The sequence below is a fragment of the Carassius gibelio genome, chromosome A1 (genome assembly GCF_023724105.1).
Source record: "Carassius gibelio isolate Cgi1373 ecotype wild population from Czech Republic chromosome A1, carGib1.2-hapl.c, whole genome shotgun sequence".
In the NCBI taxonomy this organism is placed as follows: Eukaryota; Metazoa; Chordata; class Actinopteri; order Cypriniformes; family Cyprinidae; genus Carassius; species Carassius gibelio.
Window position 1 is genome coordinate 28,947,906 of NC_068371.1, and position 23,760 is coordinate 28,971,665.

The 23,760-nt window shown below is 34.6% G+C and overlaps 1 protein-coding gene across 2 annotated transcripts in view; it reads left to right on the forward strand.

The window, feature by feature from the left end:
• LOC128017724 (VPS10 domain-containing receptor SorCS1-like) overlaps nucleotides 1-23,760 on the forward strand; it is a 144,786-nt gene that overhangs the window by 52,244 nt on the left and 68,782 nt on the right. For both annotated transcript variants that reach the window (XR_008184517.1, XM_052603188.1), the window contains exon 2: nucleotides 22,058-22,125. Coding sequence is in view for 1 of the 2 variants with exons in the window: in XM_052603188.1 (XP_052459148.1) it covers nucleotides 22,058-22,125 (68 nt within the window). In the remaining variant the exon portion in view is untranslated. The remainder of the gene's footprint in view (nucleotides 1-22,057; nucleotides 22,126-23,760) is intronic.

Consider the following 23,760-nt stretch of genomic DNA (forward strand, 5'->3'; position numbering starts at 1 on the left):
AGTGATTCAAGTAAGGAATAATTGACGACGGGCCGTTGAATTACAGTTTTTCTCAGTAACTTTGGTGCATTTCTCAAATCAGAAATGAAATTCTCAAAACTACTTGTACAACCTCCACATCATCTAGTCATTTATACACATCATAAAAGCAGATTCTCATTCTTTTGAACAAGTTGCCATTGCTTTTGTACATTCATGCAATTGATTACGCACATTTATCTGCGGTTTCCTACATTATCAGCTGCTAATGTCATGTCGCTCAAAATGTATTATACAGTTTTCTGTGCAATAGTCAATACCACTCAAAACATCTAGTCTTTAGTTCATCGTATAAGTCATTCAATGCAAAATGGTTCATCTAGTTGTCACAAACTGCCAAGCACACTTTTATTTTTATTTTTACACATTATTATTAGACTTTTTGTCAATTTGGCATGAATTGTGCAAGTGAATCTTAACTAATGTTGAGAATGTAGATGATAAACCAATGATAAACCATTTCTCTGAAATAGCTCAAAGGTTCATCTCATGAATCTTCAGTTGGAAAGCTTATACTGTATAGACAGAAGAATACTTATTTTCATCTTTGTGCCCATATTTCCTTTTCCTTTTCTATATCACAAAAACATTGTAAATGTTTTTTTTTTTTTTGGTCAGACCACTAGTAAAAGTGTAACTGGGAATTCTATCCAGTCTCTTTCAATCAATATCCCACATACAGTAATGTGTAAACGTATACTTTTGAAATGGATATACATAAACATATGGCATACTGTTCAATACAGTAGTTTACATCAGATCATCCCTCCAGAGTACACTGTTATATTGACAACATGACTAAGCAATTTGACTTATCTTATGTCTTATCCGTAAACTATGACACTTCGGTCACGACTCAAAGCGGAGTCAACTATTCCGCTTATACCACGGTTACCACACCTCAAGACATCGATCAGATGATATATTTAAAGGGATTCGTTCGGTTTTTGTACTTACAGTTTTTCTCAGTCACTTTGGTGCATTTTTCAAAACAGAGATGAAATTCTCAAAACTACTTGTACAACCTCCACATCATCTAGTCATTTATACACATCATAAAACCAGTTTCTCATTCTTTTGAACAAGTTGCGATTGCTTTTGTACATTCATGCAATTGATTATGCATGTTTATCGGCAGTTTCCTACATTATCAGTTGCTCATGTCATGTTGCTCAAAACGTATTGCATAGTTTTCTGTGCAACAGTCTTACCCTTCAAAACATCTAGTCTTTAGTTCATCATATAAGTCATTAAATGCAAAATGGTTAATCTAGTTGTCAAAAACTGCCTAGCACACTTTTTATATTTATTTTTACACATTATTATTAGACTTTTTGTACATTTGGCATGAATTGTCCAAGTGAATCTTGACTTATGAAGAGAATGTAGATGATAAACCAATGATAAACCCTTTCTCTGAAATAGCTCAAAGGTTCATCTCATAAATCTTCAGTTGAAAAGCTTATACTGTGTAGACAGAGGACAACACAAGAGTTACACATTCTGAAAATAGACTTATTTTCATATTTGTGTCCATATTTGTTTTTCCTTTTCTATATCACAATGACATTGTAAAAGTTTTTTTTTTTTGGTCAGACTTTGTAAAAGTGTAACTGGGAATTCTATCCAGTCTCTTTCAGTCAATATCCCACATACAGTAATGTGTAAATGTGTATGTTTGAAATGGATATATGGCATACATAAGCATATGGCATATTGTTCAATACAGAGGTTTACATCAGAACATCCCTCCAGAGTAAACTGTTATATTGACAACATGACTAAGCAATTTGACTGTCTTATCCGTAAACTATGACACAAGGACTTGTCATTCTGATGGCACTGATATGTTCATTGACACAGATATTTATTTTTGAGAGATGAACTAAGGTTTTTGAGCAGGAGACTGGCTTTTGCAGGTAATTCATGGTGATTTGCTATTTGTACGAGTTGTTTTGAGAAATGCACTTTATGTTTTGCAAATTGTGAGTTTGATTCGAGAAATGTACCAAAGCGACTGAGAAAAACTGTAATCGCTATTGTGGGTAGGACTATTTCTTCCGCATCTCATCCAACGTTTCTTTTGCTGGTTTCACAATGTCATTTTAAAGCTGGTAATGGAGGCTTGAGCCTTAGTATTATAATGCAGTTATTAATGAAGTTATTAGAAAGAGAGCGAGAGACACACACACACACACACACAGAGAGAGAGAGAGAGAGAGAGAGAGAGAGAGAGAGAGAGAGAGAGAGAGAGAGAGAGAGAGAGAGCTTGTGTGAATTAGACTGCAGTAGCGTCTCTAAACAGCGCTGTTATTACCTCGCTAGTGGGAAATGTCATGTGTACTTTTGGAAAATCGTCATGTTGTTGTTTTTGTTAGTCCTGTAATTTCCGTTATTACAGTTTTACTATGCGAAGTGATATGGAACTGTAATGCGGTCAAGAGAGCTGCCTGGAACTACGTTGGCCATGCTTTTCCCAGAAAATAATGTCACGCCTCAGAACGTTCGTCAGCCAATCAGATTCAAGCATTCAACGGCCCCGTAGTATAAATATTAAATAATGTTATGTCATTTTTTTTACTCTTACACTGAATGTTTGCTCCTTCATTCCAGATGAGTAGGCTATTGTATAGGGTAAATTTAGTATAGGGTGTGAAAATTGTACAGCTGTGGAATTTGTATAGGGTGTGAATTCTGTATAGAAAATTATTGCTTGACTAAAGTCTCTCTCTTTCTCACCCAAGCACACTCACTCATGCACACACCCACGGCAAACACACACACTAAAAAAAATTATGCTGTATTTAAAGTTTGGATGTTTTTTTCCTCACGGTAATGCCACAGCTTCCAGATGCTCTCAACGCAAAAGCCTACTCGCGCTCGTGATTCTTTAGCCCCGCCCACACGTCACGCTTCCAGCCGGTCGTGTTTTTCCGGGAAACACAGTAACTAAACAGAGCCGTTGTTAACTGAGAAGATGCGCCAAAAATCGCTGAAAATGAAGTGGATTTGCGCATCTTCTCTATTAACAATGGTTCTGTGTAGTAACAGCTGCTCTATGTGAAATCTCGCACCTGATCAAATTAACCGCTGATTAGAGAACCGGCTTTACTGACGAGATGCGCATAACTATCGGCCGATCGTGATCGGAGCACCCCTAGAAAAATCGGTACAGACTATCTTTCTCTTATGAATATAATAAAACTAAAGTTATGAAAGATGCAGTACTACTCTATAGGTACTCAAGATTAACAGGATATTGAGTGAAAACGAGCATTTCACCCCCCCTTTAAGCTCCCTGACAATCTGACAGAAATGTCTTGTTGTAGGGATTTTCATGACTCAAGTCATGTTTTTCTATGTTATTATTAGTAGTAGTTAAGGTGATTGAGTGCTGTATTTCAGTGTTTTACTTTGTGTATATATATTTTAATAAAGACCTTGTTATTCTCAGTCCTTCATATAGCCTGTGATTTTTTTGGGGGGGGGGGGGGGGGATCGGGGGTGAGTGCCCTTTTTTAGGTCAGAGCAACTGCCCCTCAAAATTCCTGTGCACGTCCCTGCCTTTGTTTATTATTTTTACCTTTTATTTTACTTGTTTTTTTTTTTATTTAGTAAAAATGAACCTATAAACTTCATGACAAATATTAAAATAAATACACCGTACATTGTTTATTTTTTTTTGTATTTTCCATAATAAACGTTTTTCATATAATTTTTTAGGATAATAAAATCTGTAAAATGGTAACGTACAACATAACCATGTAACGTATAGAGCTTTATTTATTTATTTACTTTATCTATCTTTCACAGAAAACCCAGAACTGCCATTGGTGCATCCTCATGAAGAGGAAAACAGGGGGAAAAAGTTATTTCTGCCTTATTTTCAGTTTTATTTTCTCTTTTCACAGTAGTCATATATTTTTAACTGCGCACATATTTCAGAGCAGCAGTAAACGCTGCGGCCAGCAGCTTTTGTGTGAGGACGTTTGCTGTGCCTCTTTCCTCATCGATAGCTTTGAAGCCATAAAAAAATAGTTCTGCCTATCTGTCAACACTTCATCCCTCTCTACACATCTTCCCTCTCACTCTCCATCCTCTGTCTATCTCCCCGCATCAGTGTTCCATTCCCACCCCTGCGCTCCACCACTGAGAATTCCGCCCTTAATCCTCTTTCCGAAGCCATCCAGCCTTGCAGCCTCGCTCCTTCAGTTCTTCAGTTACAAGATCTCATAAACATGCAGGTACATAACACATGCCTATGGTTAACCAATGCACAGCAGGCTGTAAGATTCCGCTGGTAACTGTAACATGAGTCTCCTTCGACTGGTGCGATGAATATCTCATCTTCCTTTCGATGACACCCTGTTAATTTATGCATTAAGTTGGAAAGGATCCAGTTCAGAAATTTCCAGTCACTCTTAGACATCAAGAGAGGCTCGAATCATTTTCCTGAGAGTAATTGGAAGGTGCAAGGAAAGCCATTAATGCATGGAGGCCAGAGAAACAGAGATCCAGTGATCAATCAAGTGCATACAAGCTGTGGGGTCCAAACACAACACCACTCATTTTCATCTAAAGCCTTTTAGTAGATGTTTGCCCCCTTCCTTCCACCCACTCCACGAGATCTCTGCATATAACTAGTTAAGGTTATTTAAGGTTAATTCATCAATATCCAGCATGGGAGATATATATGCGATGTGGCAGGGCCAAATATTGATTGGGTTACAACACGTTCCATATTATCTACTGGGCAATGCTGTCTTGATTAATTCTAAAGACTGAGATCAGTAAAGTCTGGTCTCACAAATTCCCAAACACCCCCCTTTCAGTCTGGAGAAGGGTACCAATTTTATTGGGACATGGAACTGATCTCAGACTGTTGTGATGTTCTGTCCATTTGGAGATTTTGGTGTTATCGTGACAGGCAGAGGAGCCACTTGAGTCAATGTTTGAGTTTGATAAAGTCTCTCACAGACGAGACTCGCTCCTGATTTATAATTCTGTTTCACTAGGGGTTTTGTAGAAGAAAAAACTGCCAATATTAAACAGGATCCTACTCAAAGAAAATACACTCAAAAATGATTTTAGCAATCATATATCTAATGAGCTCAATAATAATGCGATTCATGAAAGTGTCAAGTTTGCTTCATGTTTGTCTTATAATTCATCAAACTGCAGAAAAAGGATAGTTTGATAGTAAAAACTGGTAAAATTGTCTCTTGAAAAAATGGAAAAGAAATTTTATTTTTAAAATGCATAACTTTTAATTGTAGACTTCAGTATTTTGGCATGATAAATGTTTGCTATCTCTAACTTTAGAGTGTAAACTTGGGACCCGAGTTGGAGATATTGTTTGAGACAACGACATAGTTAAAACTAAAACCTTCAATCTAATTTTCATTTTGTTTAAGTTGAAGTACTAAAACTCTCACTAAATAAACTAAAACTAAAATTAAATCTCAAATCAGTCAGTCAATAAATAAATACATAAATACATACAAAGATAATACATACATACATAAAATCTAAATCAAATTATTAACAGAAACTTTATTTGTATATAGTATAGCATACATCATTTACATAATTCAATCAATAACAATGAGAAATTGTTTTTTAAACAAATGTTTAAAAAAAAGTATTTCAAAGAGGAAGAAGAAATTAGCAGGTATCTGCTCTCATTTTAATTGCATTGCTGCTAAGGGAATGCAATTCAGATTTTAGAGAGATAACGTGATTTTTATTTTCTGTTTATTTTATGATATTGTTAAGAGTGTTAACAAATTTTTGATTAGCTTGATTGTTTTTAATTGTATCATATTGTGTTATTGTTCATGCATCTCATTTCTTTCTGTTAAGTTTTCGTATTTTGGTTCTTGTCAGGTTTATTCAAGTTCAATTCTCTTTTTGTTTTTCGATTATATTTTGTCACACACGCTAATTAAACAACTTGCACTTAGGTAGAGATACGTCACAGATGCAAAATAAAAATGAAATACTACTGTCAAGATTCATGTTTCCTTCATAATACTGATCAATAAAACAGAGAAAGCATTAAGTTGGCTGTCCAGTTTCATTTGATCAGTCAAAAGATATTAGTATTGATTGCACACATGCAGCATTACACTGCTACTGTACTACTGTCAGCACAGAATTTAGTGACACCTCATTTTGATTCCATCAAGTAAGTGTAACACAAGTACACAACCAATAATCCTTCCATTTTACAACACTGGCATCTTCCATAAAGAAATCAGCATATTTTCTTCCTGTAGCCACAGCTTGTACTGAGATGTCTTTGCATGTATATCGATGTGTCCATCTCTGCACAAGAGTAAAATGGTTGCATGTCCCAGGTGCTTGATTTCAACATCTCATTATGAGAAAGTTGAGATGGGGTTGAGACCTGCACCGATTGTAGTTCTATCTCCTGTAAATTTAACACCGCACGTCTTCGTCTGGCCTTCGAAAACTCATCCTCAATGAGAACACACTCGCCAGCCCTATTACAAGCACATCGTACTGTATGGACTGCATCCTGTACACACTGATTTCTTTAACACCAGATTGCATTTGTAAATTGCAGTCCAGATAACATGTGGGGTCCTATTTGGTGGTAATGGTCAATTCCAGTACAGAAGAGGAACATAGATGGTCATCGCCTTTACTGTGGGGGTCTAAAGAGCCTCGGTGGGCTATGAGGACAAAGCCATAGAGACTAAGACCATAATAATTCCTAATCAGACAGAAGGGGTGAAAACTAGCTTTGATTGGAAAGCATGAAGCACAAAGGGTGTTCTGAAAAAATAAAGCACACTATATGTGTGGTGATGCTCACTGGACAGAAGAAGAACAAATTAAACTAAAACGTATTGTGTAGTTGGCTGTCAGGATTTCAGTCCTTTAGGGTGATCCAGGTGCAGGGTTGTGGATTATTTCATGGTAACTTGGTGGAAATTGTGGATACATTTTTTTTTTTTTTTTTTTTTTTGTGCAAGTATGTCAGTTTTTGTTGATTGTCTTCATGAACATGTCAGCATTGCTCTATACTAGAAGAAACAGAAAGAATTGCAATACATTTCAAATGTTGAAATCATAAAAACTGAGTCAGAGATGTGATTTTTCATAATAATGCACTTGTTTTAAAATGTATGTGAGTGAAAGGCACAAAGGGAGTATATTTAAGCATAAAATAAAATAAAAATTCATTGTAAGTACAACTCTTTACCAATATTTGCCAATATCCTTCAAACTAGTTTTTTTCCACATTTTCATTAATTTAAAATATTTTTTATGTATTTTAATTACAATTAGTATAGTGAAGAATAAATGTGTTTCATTTATATATATATATATATATATATATATATATATATATATATATATATATATATATATATATATATATATATATATATATATATATATATATATATATATCTGTTAAACGGAATGACAAAGGAACATTATTTCACCCAAGTTTTGCCATTTTATTTTCTCAAAAGTTATTTGAACATTACAGTAAACACACTTTATATGCATCTAATGGGCTTTTATGCATATATAATCACTTTTGTAAATTTAATTGAATGCATAGACACCTCATCTTTGACATCTCAGCATTTCGTCCAGTTGGAATTATAAGGTTCTATCTGCATTCCGAGTAGTTTTGAGATATTGAGCTTCAAAGTTTTTGTGTTCTATTCGACTGTGGAGTAAGAACCTTATTGTTTTTTACATAAAAAGTCCCATAATGTACACAACATAAAAAAATCTATCACATGATGTAAAAAAAAAGAATAAGAATATGAATAACTCATTTTTGAAAAAAAATTCAAATAGAACCTTATAATTCCAAGGGGACGATTTGTCTATTTGCAGCTTGATTTACACCTGTACAAATCCTGTTTTGTGATCTATCTTTTTTGTTTGCTTGTTGTATTTTTATTTATTTATTTTTGTTAAAAAAAGAAGCATTATTGGTAACACTTTAGTATAGGGTCCACGCTAATAACTAGTTGCTTATTAGCATGTCTATTATTAACATATTGGATGTTTATTAGTGCTTATAAAGTACATATAATGCATGACATCCATAATCCTACCCAATACCCTAAACTTAACAACTACCTTATAAACTATTAATAAGCAGCAAGTAAGAAGCTAATTGAGGCAAAAGTCATAGTTAATGGTTAGTTAATAGTGAGAATTGGACCCTAAAATAAAGTGTGACCGCATTATTTAACCTAAATATCCCAGATTCTTAGCTTTAAGTTTCCTTTAAGTGAAACTGAGAGTGTGAAGAGTAAGTCCTTGAAATACTTTCATCAGTGTTATTCAGACTGTGAAATGCTTTATTGACAACTTGTCAGCTAAAATGTACAATCATTACAACTCAGTTGGACGTTTACTAAAATTCTAAATGATTCTGATGTTGGTGATTTATCATTCTAACTAAGTTTTGTCCTTTATAACAGTTGCATCTCTTAAACTAAGAGCACATCAGCCTTCTGTATTTTAAGTCCATTAAAAAAAAAAAAAAAAAAAAAAAACATAAAATTGCTCCCCAACCACTGCTCTAGCATATTTCCCCCCTTGTTTTCCTCTGTATTGTTCGTTGATATGTTGCACAGAGCGTGTTTGAGAATGAGTTTCGGAATCACAACCACAGTCGGGGAGGAAAATGAAACGATCTTGTAACCGACGCACCTAGTGTGTGATTAGTTATATAAAGTTTGCCCCAACATGACGCAAAACAAGAAACTGTGAGTCTTTAAATGTGCTGCAAGCTTGTGCAGTTGATCTTGTTTATTCGGCTTGTTAGTGACAACATTTGCAGTCGTGCAGCCTAAAAATGGTGCACTTTATTTAAGTAGGGCAGCCTAGCACACGTCAGAAGTTTAGGTTTGGTAGCAGATAGTGTGGAAGTACCTTTACATAAATGGCAGTGTGTCTGGCATTATCAGCAGAGAGAGAGAGAGAGAGAGAGAGAGAGAGAGAGAGAGAGAGAGAGAGAGAGAGAGAGAGAGAGAATGACCATGCATTTCATTTCAATAATTGTGTCAAGTGTTATCTCGCCCTCATGGCAACTTGCAAAACAATGATTTATCACTCGAATAAGCACAGTTTTCCTACACATCATTCATTTTAGCCCCCGATCTGTCAAATACAGGGGTGTTCACATGCGCTTCACACAAACTGAGATGTACACACACACACAAACACGTACAGACAGTTCTGTCTGTTTTTTATTATTCTTCTCGCATGCAAACTCATACAAAGTGGGAAACAATAATTTTTTTTTTGCATTGCCTTATTTGATTTTGGAATGATTGTCCTCATCTTGGATCCCTGCTGTGAAAATGTGCATTGATAGCTGCTTATCAAGCTATCTACATGAAAATCAAATCAAATCAAACCACAGGAGCTATATTAGACTCTACTGATTTAAATATTACTTTTGATTGAGTGATCGTATTTAATCAAGAAATCACATTTGAATATAAATACATGCAGTACACTATAGAAATAAGTTGATGTAGGAAAAATGTTCATTAAAAAAGTGCTAGTAAATTTTACAATTAATTTGCAAGTGAGACACTGAATTATCATTTTACAGTACAATCTTTTTTTTTTTCACTTACAACTTTTTTTTTAACAGTAAAGTGGTATCCTAAAATCACAGAAAAGCTGTTTTAATCCTGGAAATATATAGAAAATTTTACAATAAAGTGTAAAATCACTTTTTTTTTCTTTTTTTTTTATCCTTTGAACATATGGGGAATCTTATAGAAAATGTAACAGTAAAGTGGTTTCATAACATGAAAATCGCTGAAATTCTGTTTTGTTTCGTAATCCTGGAATATAGAAAGTTTTACAAGAAAAGTGTTGTCCTAAAATTGAAAATCACTTAAAATCTGCTTTTTGTTTTATAACCTTATGATGTCTGTGATGTCTAATTGCACACTGATGTTCTAAAATATGAGGTTTGTTTTAGGTCTGCTAGTCTTACCAGACTACAAGGGTAATACAACATGTAAATAACATTGGAAGTCTTACACTATATAAGAAAAAAAAAAAGTAATGCAGTAAAATGCAGTGTATAAGTCACCTTTTTGTATGAGAAATTGCACAGTTTCCACATCTGTAATTCCCATATGGTATTTTGTTCAAGAAATGAGGAGCATATTTTAAATCAACTCTAACAGAATATTTCAGAGATTAGGTGTTCTCTTATACACTAGACGAGGCAGTTTATCAAAAGATTTATTGAGGCTGGGATCACTCTCAGTGTGCCAATGTTTCACTAAAACATCATAAATGTTCTTCGTTGTGGCAAATATTCAATATAACAACTGACACGACGTTCAGAAAAGGTTGTTTGTTTTTTTAACAAGACTCTGCTGTTGTGACACACCTGAAACGGCTGACTGCAGACTGAATCCACTCTTCCCTATATGATCGTGTTCTAAATCTCTCTGATCAAATTTGTGATTGCTGTTGGAAATCTTCATCACTACTGTGGATAGGGAGAAAACGACTAAATTGAGAAATTGGTAACGAGTGCTTTAATGACACAGGATGATGAGATTGGACATGTAACATAGTGTTAAGATCCGTCGGGTACAAAGTAGTTTCGATGGCATGTATTACGAAGAACAAGTGTATATATATATATATTAATAATAACAATTTCCTGTTGATTGAATTCAATCGTAGATTTCAATACTACATTTATCATTTACCAAACTGTGGAACTCAGATTCAGTACCACTCCATAATAATAATAATAATAATAATAATAATAATAATAATAATAAAATCATCAGTATATCGTTTCCATAGAACAATATGTCTCAGGAGATCATAAACCACAGAATTCAACACAAACTTATTCAAATGATGCATCATAAACCTATGACAGCATTTAAAACAAAGATATGTTTTGAGATCAGGCTGGATCTTCATCGAAGATACTCTTTTAATCATAAACTGAATAATGTCATTGATCTTCTGAATGTGGTTTGTGTGTGTGCGCGTGTGTGTGTGTGTGTGTATGTTCATACTTTAAAAATTATTCTAATTTGTGAGCTTTTGAAGAAGAGCTTTGTTTTTTTAAAAACAAAGAAAAACACTGCTAGAGAAACAAGAAGAGGACAAAGGGGACATGCTATTAGTTTTCTGGACTTTCTCAAGACGTATCTGTCTGTGTCAAGTGTCTCTCTCTCTCTTGTCAATCTGTGTAAAGAATGTCAGCATGTTCTAGCATGTCATCCGTAAGAAGAGGGAGAGCTTTGCGCTCAGAATTGCTCATCAAGGGTCTTGTTTAAAACTATTCTCATGTCTGAGTGGGATATTGATTTATGCATAGCGTCCTGCATCAGAACGCAGGGTGAAATTGGCCAAAGGGAAAATCTTCATGCTGCCACGACTCAAGAGAATCTGACTGCACTTTTGGGAATGAACGTTTTATGCTCACGATTAGGATTTATCTTCGGGAACCCATCCCAGATTCTACATAATGTTCCCCCATAATGTCACTAAAATTGTGCCATTTGTTATTTAACGACGGAGCTGCACTTAATGCAACATGTAGGGTGTTTGTTAAAAAAGGTATTATGGGAAAAAGTTCTCTGCAGTGGTTTTTCTGGAAGACGAAATGGGAATGTAACAAGGTAATAATGCTCTTGGGAAACAAGCCGCAACGGCAAAGTAATGCTGATGTACTATTCATATTCAACTTCTTTCAGAAAATTAGGACTTATTTGGAGCTTAATAGAAGAAGAAAAATGACTATTGTTAAGACTGAGAGAATTTTAAATGACATTTTAGTCAAACAATTGAAAGGCAAAAAGGCAATAATAAAAAAAAGGCAGTAAAAAAAAGCATAAAATAATACCGGGGAAAACATAAAATGACACAAATATATAAATAAAAGTGTTTTTTTTTTTTTTTTCATTAAAAGTTAAGACATCTTGACATCCTTGAAACAAGACAAACTTAAGACATAAATATAATAAGACTTATTTTAGAGAATATATATGTATTATTATAAAATCTATATGATTTACTGGAAAATAAACTGATCCTAAATTAATAAATTTTATTTATTTAGTTTCATTTTAGGTTTAGCTTTAGCAAACCCCTCATGAAGTACTGACATCTATATTTGGCATCCCAAGGTGACAGTCCTGGAAAAAACATTCAGACTTTGCCTGACGCAATGAATCTGGTGTGATGGTGGTCTTCATAATTTATCATAACTTCTGAGTCACACTGGCATACACAGAGGCATTAGCTAATGATTTGGCCAGCCCTGTGTTTTCATCTTGGGTTGCGGTTTTGGGTTTCGGTACAGGTATGTTGATTTAGTTCAGGTCACGAGGGGCTTCGGGCTTAAAATGAGATATCCAATTAGTTCAGCTCTTTGATTGTGTTTCTATGCACATCAAAATTCAGATTAATGAATGTTTGATTATGTATTTGTCTTGTAAATATGGTAATTGGATTAAGCCATTATTCTGGTTTCTAAATGTGTGGGTGGTACAAATCTTAATTTAGTCTGATTAAATGAAGGAGGAAAAAAAAACATTTCTGGGATGGATCATTTAGATTAATCAGACTTGGGAGATGTAAAAAGACAAGAAATTAGATTGCAAAAAGTTGGTGAAGAAACAAATTTCACAGAAAATATAACTGAAGTAAAAAAAAAAAAAAAAAAATAGTGTGATAAACTCACCTTTCTTAAAGGAATATTTCATCCAAAAATAAAAAATAAAATCTGTAATTTACTCACCGTGAAAGTGTTCCAAACCTGTATGAATAACCATATAGTTGATAGTAGCCATTAACTTCCAAAGTATTTTATTTATTTTTATTGCTAACAATATATTTATTTATTCTCATACACTGCCACTAATTACTGTTCAGTTTTCCGTCAAAAATGTACAAGGGTGTCTTATTGACATTGGACTGTTTCCATTTTACCTTGGTGATGTTAATGTTGTCATTTGCATATGCTGTTATCTGTTTACTATATGCAAATGAAGACAGACTCACTGCCTGACAATCTGACAACTGTCTGCTTTTAAAACTTTGAGACAGATGACACTTTTTGACACTCTGAAATACAGAACATGAAAAAAGAAAAAAGAAAAAGAAGTGGGAAAGCAACAAGCATGTACCAGGAGCTTAATTCACCATGAAAGACGGGTTCTATCCGCTAATGATATATTCACTGTTTTTATGTTGAGCAAGATGATGCCTGTTTTCTTTTTGAATGTTCATAAAGAAGCAACCCTGTGTCTTATCTCGTCTCAGCTTGTGTCTTTGAATTATTCGAAGACTGTACGTTTAAGATGCTGTCGCCCAAAAGTGAGATGGAGCACACCTGACAAGTTGCGTGGGAAGATTAAATGTTTTCCCTATACAGCTTTTGACACTGAATTGCGAAAATAAATAAATAAATAAAATAAATCAGAATTTTGGTTCTAAGTACTTATATAGCGAGAAAATAGGAAGTAGACCTAGGGGCTAAAAACACAGCAGATTTATATATATATATATAACTGTCATGCCCACAAGCATTTTATAAAAACTTGCAAAACTTTAACAGTAAATTTATAGGTTAAACCACCAAGGGATTCTTATACCTGATGATCCCAAAAAATTTTTGGATTTCTAAGCCACACTTAAAATGTATAAACTACCACTGAAAAGTTTGGAGTCTGTGGGATGTTTTGAGAGAAAATTTCATGTTTAAATGTTTTGTTCTGGTCATTTTTAATTTGGAAATGTTTTTTACTGAATAATGCCAGTTATGATATTCAGTTATGCTATTTGGTTATATTATTGCATTGGACAAAATGCTGCATTTTTTTTTTTACCAAATTACTGACTTTGCTCACAGAGGGTATAACAACTTTTAGCCAACGGCTTTTTCCACCACAGTGTTTTAACAAGCGCTGCTGGGGATTGATTCTACCTGCTGCCATCAGACAATACAACACCTTCTCCTCTTCCCGTCCCGCTGCTCCTCCAGGTGATTCCCCAGTCAGAGTAACAGCATTACACACAGACTGCTCTTTCTTACTCATGCGCTCAGGAGAAACACTCGCTAATGCACTCAGATATGCACAACAGATTTACTCTGTTGGTTTAGACTGTATGTGTGTTTTGAGCATTTGGCATCAGTAAAGTATCTCTATCTGTCTGGTTGTTTTGCTGGCTGAGTTCAGTATTCGCTGTGCGTTCACTTAGTGACCTCCAGATCCACAGGAGATGGTGAGTGCTGTTTGTTTGTGCCTCTGTGTGAGGGAGCTTTGTTGACTTTAGTCCTTGGTTTTTAAGTCAAGGACAAGTGCCAGAAAGCGAGAGAAAGAGGTGCAAGCAAATAATAAACTCATACAGAGACATGTTACAGCATCATTTTTAATCTTCTTTTGTGTCAACTTACTTGGACCACATTGACGTCCACTGTATGGAACACCAAAAAAAAAAAAAAAAAAAACACTAAGACATTTTTCTAAATATCTTCTTTTGTGTTTCACAGAGGAAAGACAGTCATTCCAAAGACAAAGACCAAGGAATGATGTGATGCTGAGTAATTTATGACAGATTTGTCATGATTTAGGTGAACTGTCCCTTTAAGACAAAAGTGCCAGTGACTGTGTTGTGACTTGCTTGGCTGTCATAAATCCACCCATCGCTTTCTAGTGCTGAACCTTTTTCCTCAAGGTCAGGCAAGAGTGTAATGTAGCGGTATTCACATAACCAACTGGCTCCACACCTCTCGGCCTACAACTGCTCTTTCTCAGGGTTTTCCTTAAAAAATAAGATTATTATAAATCCACACTTTTTTTCAAATGGAAAGCAAACATCAAATGTTGTTTTATTAACAAATTTCGGGAGGAGCATGATCAGATATTCATCCAATTTGGCACAGGTGCATCTCGTTTAGCTAATCATCTTAACTAGCACACAAGCGTATACAGTATATATCCAGTCTTCCTATCTCCTGTCCCACGACAGTTTTTCGGCATCCCTCCTCCACTCCAACTCCTTACTTCTAATCTATTAATCCCAAATTAGGGATAGGGGGAGTTATTTGGGTTCGGGCTATGCTCCGGCCCTGGACCCCTCCCCCAGGACAGCACGCCAAAATATGCCTACTATTCTCCTTCAGATTAGATGTAAGTTTGAACTCGTGAACTGATCATTGATTGAAGGTTTTTTTTTTTTTTTTTTCCTACATTGTTTCTGGAATAATTATGTTACATTAATAAGCTTCGCATCCATAGATAATTACAATAGAGAAAACATAATCTAAATACAATTTTGATTTAGGATTAATTCTAATATGACACACAAATTAAATACTTTTGAGATGATACGCTCCTTCACAGAAATCTTGGCAACATATGTGCAGTATCTTTGAATAGCCTTTCACAAAGTAACACATAACTCACTCAGAAATCCATCAGTATATTATGTGCGAATCGAATTGACCTGCACTGAGAGGCATTACTAGGTTTAATTGGCAAGCTGTGTAAAATGACATATGTACACTACGGTAGGAGTTCATCTGACAGGAGCTGGCAACAGCAAAGGCCACGACAACACTCCCCATATGTAGGAGACAGAAGGTCCCACTGTCTTTCAGCTAATATTTACCGCTCTGCTGTAAGAGACACCATCCAGAGATGAGTAATTGACCTCACACACAGACGCAACATAAAGGCAGTCAATACGCCACTGAAAACTATGCCATTGAGTTTTGAAATGTGCCAAAAAAAAAAAAAAAAATCTGTGTTCAAATAATGACATGTGTATTCATATATGTATTAAAACAACATTTCTCATATATGGACTATCATGACAGAAAGTTATCAAATGAATATTGATTTGTCAAAATATCAGACTTTTCTTTGATAAAAGTTCTAACACGTAATTGCCAATGGGCAATAAAATGTAACCGACTGCTCATCATAATGAAATGGACACTAATATTACAGTATGCTAAATTTAGTTGACCACAGGATTGGCTCTATATTGCATGAATTTGGGCATTTTTTTTTTCTCAGCAACAATAATTTAAATACCCCAATTTCTTGAGTGTGCTATTTTCGCTTAGGACCTGATGATTTGCTGGTTGTGGTTTATTTTATCTCTCTCGAGCTTATAGACACCGATACTGATTTATGTTTTACATACAAATTATAACAGTTGGTAGAGACTAAAGTAAGAGGAGCAGTAAGTGATGCTTTGTATGGAATATCATGCATAAAATGTCCATACTACCTGACAGATGTTTCTGAAATAGTCTTAAAGAATCACACCTGTGTCTTTGACAGCCCAGGCTCTGGAAATGTTGAGGAACAAAGTAAAGATGTTGTAGTTATAGCATCCACCAACAGGCGTTCACTAGGGCTGATCGCCTACATATTCAGCACCACGCCCATAACTATATACTCTTTTTATGAAGAAGAAAAAAGGATATAGTTTTTGAATGTATAACAGAATAGTAGGCAAGATTTGGGACTTACTAATATGTCAAAATGTTTTGCTCTTTTACAGTACATCCACCATGTTTGTGGTTCTGAACTGAATCATCCTCCAAAGTACAATGGGTAATGGGTAATATTAGCCGTGTGAAAAATTTTCGAGAATCTACTGGAAATTGTAAACCATCCAATGACTTTTGGTATACTGTTTTCAACATACTATGCTTTGGGACACCCTTATTCTAATCTCACATACTATTTAGGATGAATATTATGCACACTGGGATGCAGGGTTATGCATGTGTTTGTAATCAGGGGATTTGAAGGTTTATGTTTTTGTTTTGTTTTTAATTAAAGGTATGTTGAATGAAAAAAACTCAATTTCATTGCTCAAATCTACTGAGACACTTAGAACACTTGATCTACTGCATTAGTTACTGTACACAGCCTGTGGACTGGGCAGGTCAATATAGTCAATTCAGACAGGGCTACTTTCACATGCTGTGATTTCTTCAGGGCATTTTATCTTAGAGAAAAGAAAGTGTAATTCTTCCCTCAAAAAAAATCACTGACATGACCAATTCAGAAAGGATTAAAATCATAGAAGAACTGTGCTAGTTATTACATTATCCTGCCTCCCCATGTACAACTAATCCTTGTCCAAATAAGGCTGTATATATATATATATATATATATATATATATTGTTAATAATTGTTTCTACATTAGTTAATAAGCTGCCTTCCCTCCAAATATTCCTCAGTACATGGCCAAATGACGTGACTATTATAAATTGGGTGTATAGAGACAGTACCTTGAGTTTTGTGGAGGAAAATAAACTATAACAAATTCGACTTGGACAATTTAGTCCTGGCAATGCTAAGCTATAGAGGCATGTCACTATTTGTTAAGATTGGGAATTTTATGTGGACGGCCTTATAGGTTTTATGCCTCTATGTGAAATTGTTGCTGAATTGCTCTCGCTGTTTGAGACTGGGATAATTTCGTTTGACAACACCTTCTCTAGTGCAATGTATTATTTTTCAGTGGGAATGATCTTCTCCCCTCTAATATAGGAGAATGGCCCAATACCATCCAAAACACTACACGCAAACCCTTCAGAGACTCTGGCCTCTGCGTATAACTGGTTTCTGTTTCACCGTTTCACAAAAACAAACATGCTTGGCCCAAAGGCAGTGGTTTCATCTAACATTAAAGGAGTTTGTTTGTTCAGATTTGGAGAAATTTAAATCACTAGCACACCAATGGATCTTCTGCAGTGAATGGGTGCCGTCAGAATGAGAGTCCAAACAGCTGATAAACATTTGCTTCTTGCCAAAATATGTCCGTTATCCATAAAAACACTTGCTACAATGAAACAGTCCATCCCTTGTTGTCCTGTCAATCAACATATTTGTTCAGAACTGAATAGCACTACAAACACACAACTTTGAATTTCACAAGACATTTATTGATGAACTGGAGTTGTGTGTATTACTTGTGGATTGTGATGTTTCTATGTCCCTCTTAACACATGAGGTTAAAATAAAAAAATAAATAAAATAAAAATAAAAACCACTGCAGATTTTTCATTTTTGGTGAACTGTCACTTTAAAAGTTCAGTATCTATTACTGGAGTTCTGTAAATGAACCCTACAGAGTTCAATGCTTCATTTATTTTTTATTTATACATTGATTTATCAAAGACAGACGCCTGATTTGGATGGAGATTTATGCCCTTCCAACAAATGTAAACCTTTTCATGCTTGAAAATCATTCCAACAGTGCTGTTTTGTCTTTAACATATGTTAATGCATATATTTCAATGTACAAAACTAGAATTTAAGAAAATACTCAATTTAATAAGGTGCTCAGGACAACACTGTAATGAAGTGTCTGAAAAGCCTAATCAGAATGCAGAGAGGATCAAGCCAGAGCCTTTGTAAATGAGGGAAGCTTAATCAGAATAAGGGTCTCAACATGTAAACAGCTTCCACTCATTATTCACAGAAACATACATCAGCAGTATTAGTCATTTTTCAGCTATAATGGTTGTGTTGTATTATATTACGGGTGTAAAATTAACAAGCAGAAATGTAATCATTATATCTAACGATTTGATTTCCTTTGAAAAGTGTTTGAATAGTCTTAATTTATTGAATTACAAACCTTACAATAAATTTGGTTAAAATGTACATATGCTTTATATTACAACGTGCACAAAGTACAACTGCATAGTTTTGTGAGGTTAGGTAATTTATTTCAGTCTTCTATTTATTTTGACACTATGCATGCAAATATAATGCCTCGCAAAAAAAAAAAAAAAAAAAAAAGAAAAAAAAAAAAAAGAAAGAGACGGAAAAGTGGCTCACACTTCTTAGCCAATAAGAAACACTTTCTATCTGTCATCATTGTATGCATTCAGGAAACCTGAACTCTGATTGGCTAACTTTGTCTTTGAAGGGCGTTATGGACACCAGGCATGTGATTTGCATGTGATTTGAAGCAAATTTGCGGACATCTCTTATGGCACTTGTAGTGGCATTATGATTTTAAAGCATATTTTTTTAAACGGCACCACTGATTTTCAGTCAGATAAATTCTTCTACTTGGTTTACTGGACATATGACTTGATCTCCTATTTTTTGAAAGTGTATGAGATCATTGTCCAAGCATGTTTCCAGCAGATTGAGGCAGGTTCTCTTGCAGTGTTTTCCTATGTATTGCACCATCCACTGATCCTTTTCTTCCTTTAAACAACATACGGCACACAGCATGATGCTATTGCCAGCATACATCACTAAACGAATGGAGTTCTTTTGCACCACACATATCACTATGATTTTATTATTAATATTTTTATATTCTTAAAAGCTATCTTGCTTACATGCATTCCAACAAAACCTGAAAATGGGTCATTATTAAAGTCTGTTCCCAAAAAGGTTTGTTTTTTTTATTTTTGTATTATTTTTTTTTTTTAAGTGAATGGATTTTATCATTGTAGGCTGGTTGTATCTACACATTGCTAAGGCACATTCATATGCAAACATCATGTAAAAGTGAAATTTGCATCCGATGTCCCCTTTATTAATGGAATACTTAATCACTTTTATCTAATCAACAGTCAAACAGAGCCTGTCCTCCAACAAAAAACGACCATATAGGTCACTTGTGCAAACATTTATTACGACCTATATTTACGATTTAAAGTTAAAAAATAATGACAGTATCGCGTTGCGTCTGTCGTCATGAATTGACGCATAACGTCATTACCTTTCAAAACGCACGTTTGTTTAAATGCAATGTGGGCGTTTTACAACGATCTTTTACTAGGTGGCTTATTCGTTCGAATGACCACACCTAACCCCACCCCTAAACCTAACCCTCACAGAAATCATGCTAAATTATGATTTATTGAGCATATACATTTTCGTGCACGTCCCTTCCCTGGGATCGAACCCATGATAGCATGATTACATATCAAAGTATAACGCAATAATCTACTAACTGAGCTACACGAAACGCAAACCAGAGGGCAAATAAAAGAGTACAAAACCTTAATATGAAAACGACCTTTTGCCGATAGGGGCGCAATTGTAGTATATGCTCTGATGGGTCGTATTTCAGGGATTTGGACAAACGACCTATACAAGCGTATTGGTTGGAGGACAGGTTGGTTTTTAAGTGTGGCATAAGTGTCCAGGGCCATTATATGCCATTTTGTCTGACTCCAGATGTCTTGCCTGCCTTCTTATTATACAGATCTATTCTTGTAGTTGAGCAGTGCACTGGTGCTTTACTCTCAGTAACTGAACTGTATGTAAATGTCAGGGCAGCTTCAAATACTACAAGAGATCTCAGTGATTCAGGCTGCTCACCATATTGCTGAAACAATTGGCTATAGCATTAAATGTGTTTCCTGGTGGACTAAAGCCTGTTTTACATGAAGACTTGCATTATTCTTTGAGCTGAAGAAGGATTTCATCATTCATTTTCTTTCCCAGAGTACTCTTCTGTTTGAATGGTTCTTCACCCTTTTATCTTTTTTTTCTTTTTTTTTTTTCTGTCCACATGCAGAATTTTATTAAAGCTAGTATCAGGCCTGCATGTTAGTGGGCTCAAGAGTTTGATAAGCGTAGCCGTAAGGAACAGATCCAAAGTTTAACAATGTGGTCATTTATGCTGGCCTTTGAAGTATATTACTTCAAAATACGCTTGCATTTGAAGAATTCACAAAACAATATGTAATGGCTGGTTTCATCATTTTCATCCTAAAATGATGTGTGACTGTTTGTAAAGTAATATCTTTTTGTGATTTAACATTCAAAACATTCAAATGTTAACATTTTGACTCAAAATATGTGCTACCATATGATTGAGGTGCTTTCAGAGGGTTAATATATATTTTGCAACACTTGTCATTGGAACTTCTGATAGAATCAATTAACTCTTCCCCCAAAATGATTGGCGCTTTTTCAAAAGGCTTTGAGTTTATATAGGTATGAATTCTTTCTTGAAACATAAATAGATTGTAAGTTTATGAGTCTATTTTTTTCCCCGCTCTAGGCATGAATTTCCTCTCTCTTTCCCGTCTCTAATTTTCCTGGAGGAATTTGACTGACCTAGTTAGCACAGTCTCGTGTACCTCAGGAATCTTATAAAGGATATTTACAGTGCTGTAGATAGAATCAGCATGATATGATTAAGTAATGAAGAGATTAATTATTTGGGTGTCAAGGAGGAAGCCTGATGCATCATTTAATTGTGTTTTATGAAGAGATGAAGAGAAGATCTGAGGATTTGTGCATTTTTAGGTTGTTTTAGGCTGATTTATTGAGCAGTTTATGTAATGGGTAATTTAATAATGGTTCTGATTCAGATTTCATGTGGACTTTTGTTGTGTTGATTTGATGTCTTTTTTTATGCATGAAAAATATAATTACTCCAACATTTGTTTTTGCTGGCAATGAATCTTTCCAACACAACTATATGACATGTTTTTGAGAAGATGATTGTGGCATACTATACTTCATCTAAAAGTATAAAAGAAAAGTTTAAAAGAAAATGGTAATGAATGAAATCGTGACCAATGATCTGATATATGCTATTTAATCTTACATATTAACCTAAGAATTCTCAGTGCATTTTATTTTTTACTTTTTTTACTATAAGGCATTCTTCAGCCAGATATGTGTTTAAGTTTTACTAAATTGCATTGCACAGTCTGAAATGTTGTGTAATAAATAGGCTTTCAGAAGATTAACAGGGTTTACAGTTTTGCAATTTAATTTAACGAGCCTTGTGCTCAAGATTTTGAAAGTACATCTTAGAAAGAGAAATCAAAGCAATCTACGAACATTTTGGCTGCTAGTTATTTACTGATAAAAAATAAATACAAAAAGCATGGCAACAGGACTGAAATTTTAGCCCCCTGCTGACAAATGACAATTTAAAAAGATCATTAATATTATTTATTCATTAATTTATAATTATTATTATTATTTTTTTGTACAGGTGATTCTCATGCTGACCAAGCTGTATGACTTCAATCTGGGCAGCGTCACAGAGAGCTCCTTATGGAGGTAAGAATACTGTTCATTTTTTCCGATAATTATTCAAGGCTTCAATCTTTATCTGTACACACAACAGGGAAATGTATCACAAGCATGTTATCTAATATTCCTTTGTGACTATTTGTTCTCATCTTGTTAAAGTTTTTAAGCAAGTAGAGTTTTATGTTTAAGTCTCTGGAGTTAAATTTGTTTTAGCAGCTTGAAAGTATGTTCACGTGCAATGTTCACCATTCTTCCAAATATCTTCTTTGTAAATTCTGTCACTATTGACTCATCCTCATGCCATTCCAAACCTGAATGGATATCTTTCTTCTGTGGAACTCAGAAGAAGATATTTGGAGAATGTTGGTTTGGCTTCCATAGTAAGGACAAAAATTCAGTTGAATTCAATGGGACCCAAAAAAACACCACTCTTCAAAATATATTCTTTTGTGAAGATTCTTTCATAATTAACTCACCCTTCATGTTGTTCCAAACCACAGATTAATTTATGATGTTGAGTAAATTTTTTAACTTTAATTTTTTTTTGGATGAGCTATTTCTTAACTTCCATTAATCTAAAGCTCTACTCTACATTAAACAAATGGTGAAACTGGCCTCAGATCACCAGATCTGGCAGCTTCTACCAGCAGCAGATTGGAGTGGTGATGCTTAGCAGACTGTGTGGCCCTTTAGCTTGGAAAGATGGAGCTTCCATCGGAAATGCTATAGCCAAACACACCGTAATACAACAGGACAGGAAGAGATCCAGCTGAGCTCATGACAAAAAATTTAAAAAATAAAACAAATGATATATATATGATATGATATGTTCAGCAATCTCTTACTGTCAGACAATGTTGTTCTGTGGACCCAGCATTTCAGTAATGAAGTTAGTGACCCTGCATAAAATATGCTGGTAACCAGAGGGTGATTTATCACATGGCAGTATGGAGTGTAGTTACCTATCCAATCATTTTAGATGAATGGGAACTGATAATTAGATTTCTAGATGATGTCTGTCCTTTGTGTGAGTTTGTGTGTGAGTGAGTGTTCTGCAGTGATGTCTGACCTGTGTTTGTGTATGTGTGTGTGTGTGTGTCTGATCTGCAGTTAATCATATAAGAGTTCATCTATATATATATATATATATATATATATATATAGAAAAAAATGGGTTGTTTTTACATGTAAACTAAGATTGAAACACATCTATGTCAAACAATACCCTTAACGTTTAAAATTTGCGCTGGTAAGATGTTTTAATAAATGAATTTTTTTTTCTTGTTGTTGTTTGTTGTTGTTGTTTTTTTTTGCAAGGGTATATTAAATTGACTAAATAAAATTAAAAAAATAAATAAAACTGTTCTTTTGAAGTTTCTACTCAAAGAATCCTATAAAAAAACATCACAATTTCCACAAAAATAACAGCACAGCTGTTTTCATTATTAATAATATAACAAATGTTTCTTGTTGAAAAAACAGCTTTGCCATCACATAAATAAATGACATTTTTAATTTTATTAAAACAGAAAGGTTATTGCTTTATTTTTAATCAAATAAATGCAGCCTTGTTGAGCATAAAATACTTCTTTTAAACAGTATATGGGGAAGTCGTGGCCTAGTTGTTAGAGAGTTTGACTCTTAACCCTAGGGTTGTGGGTT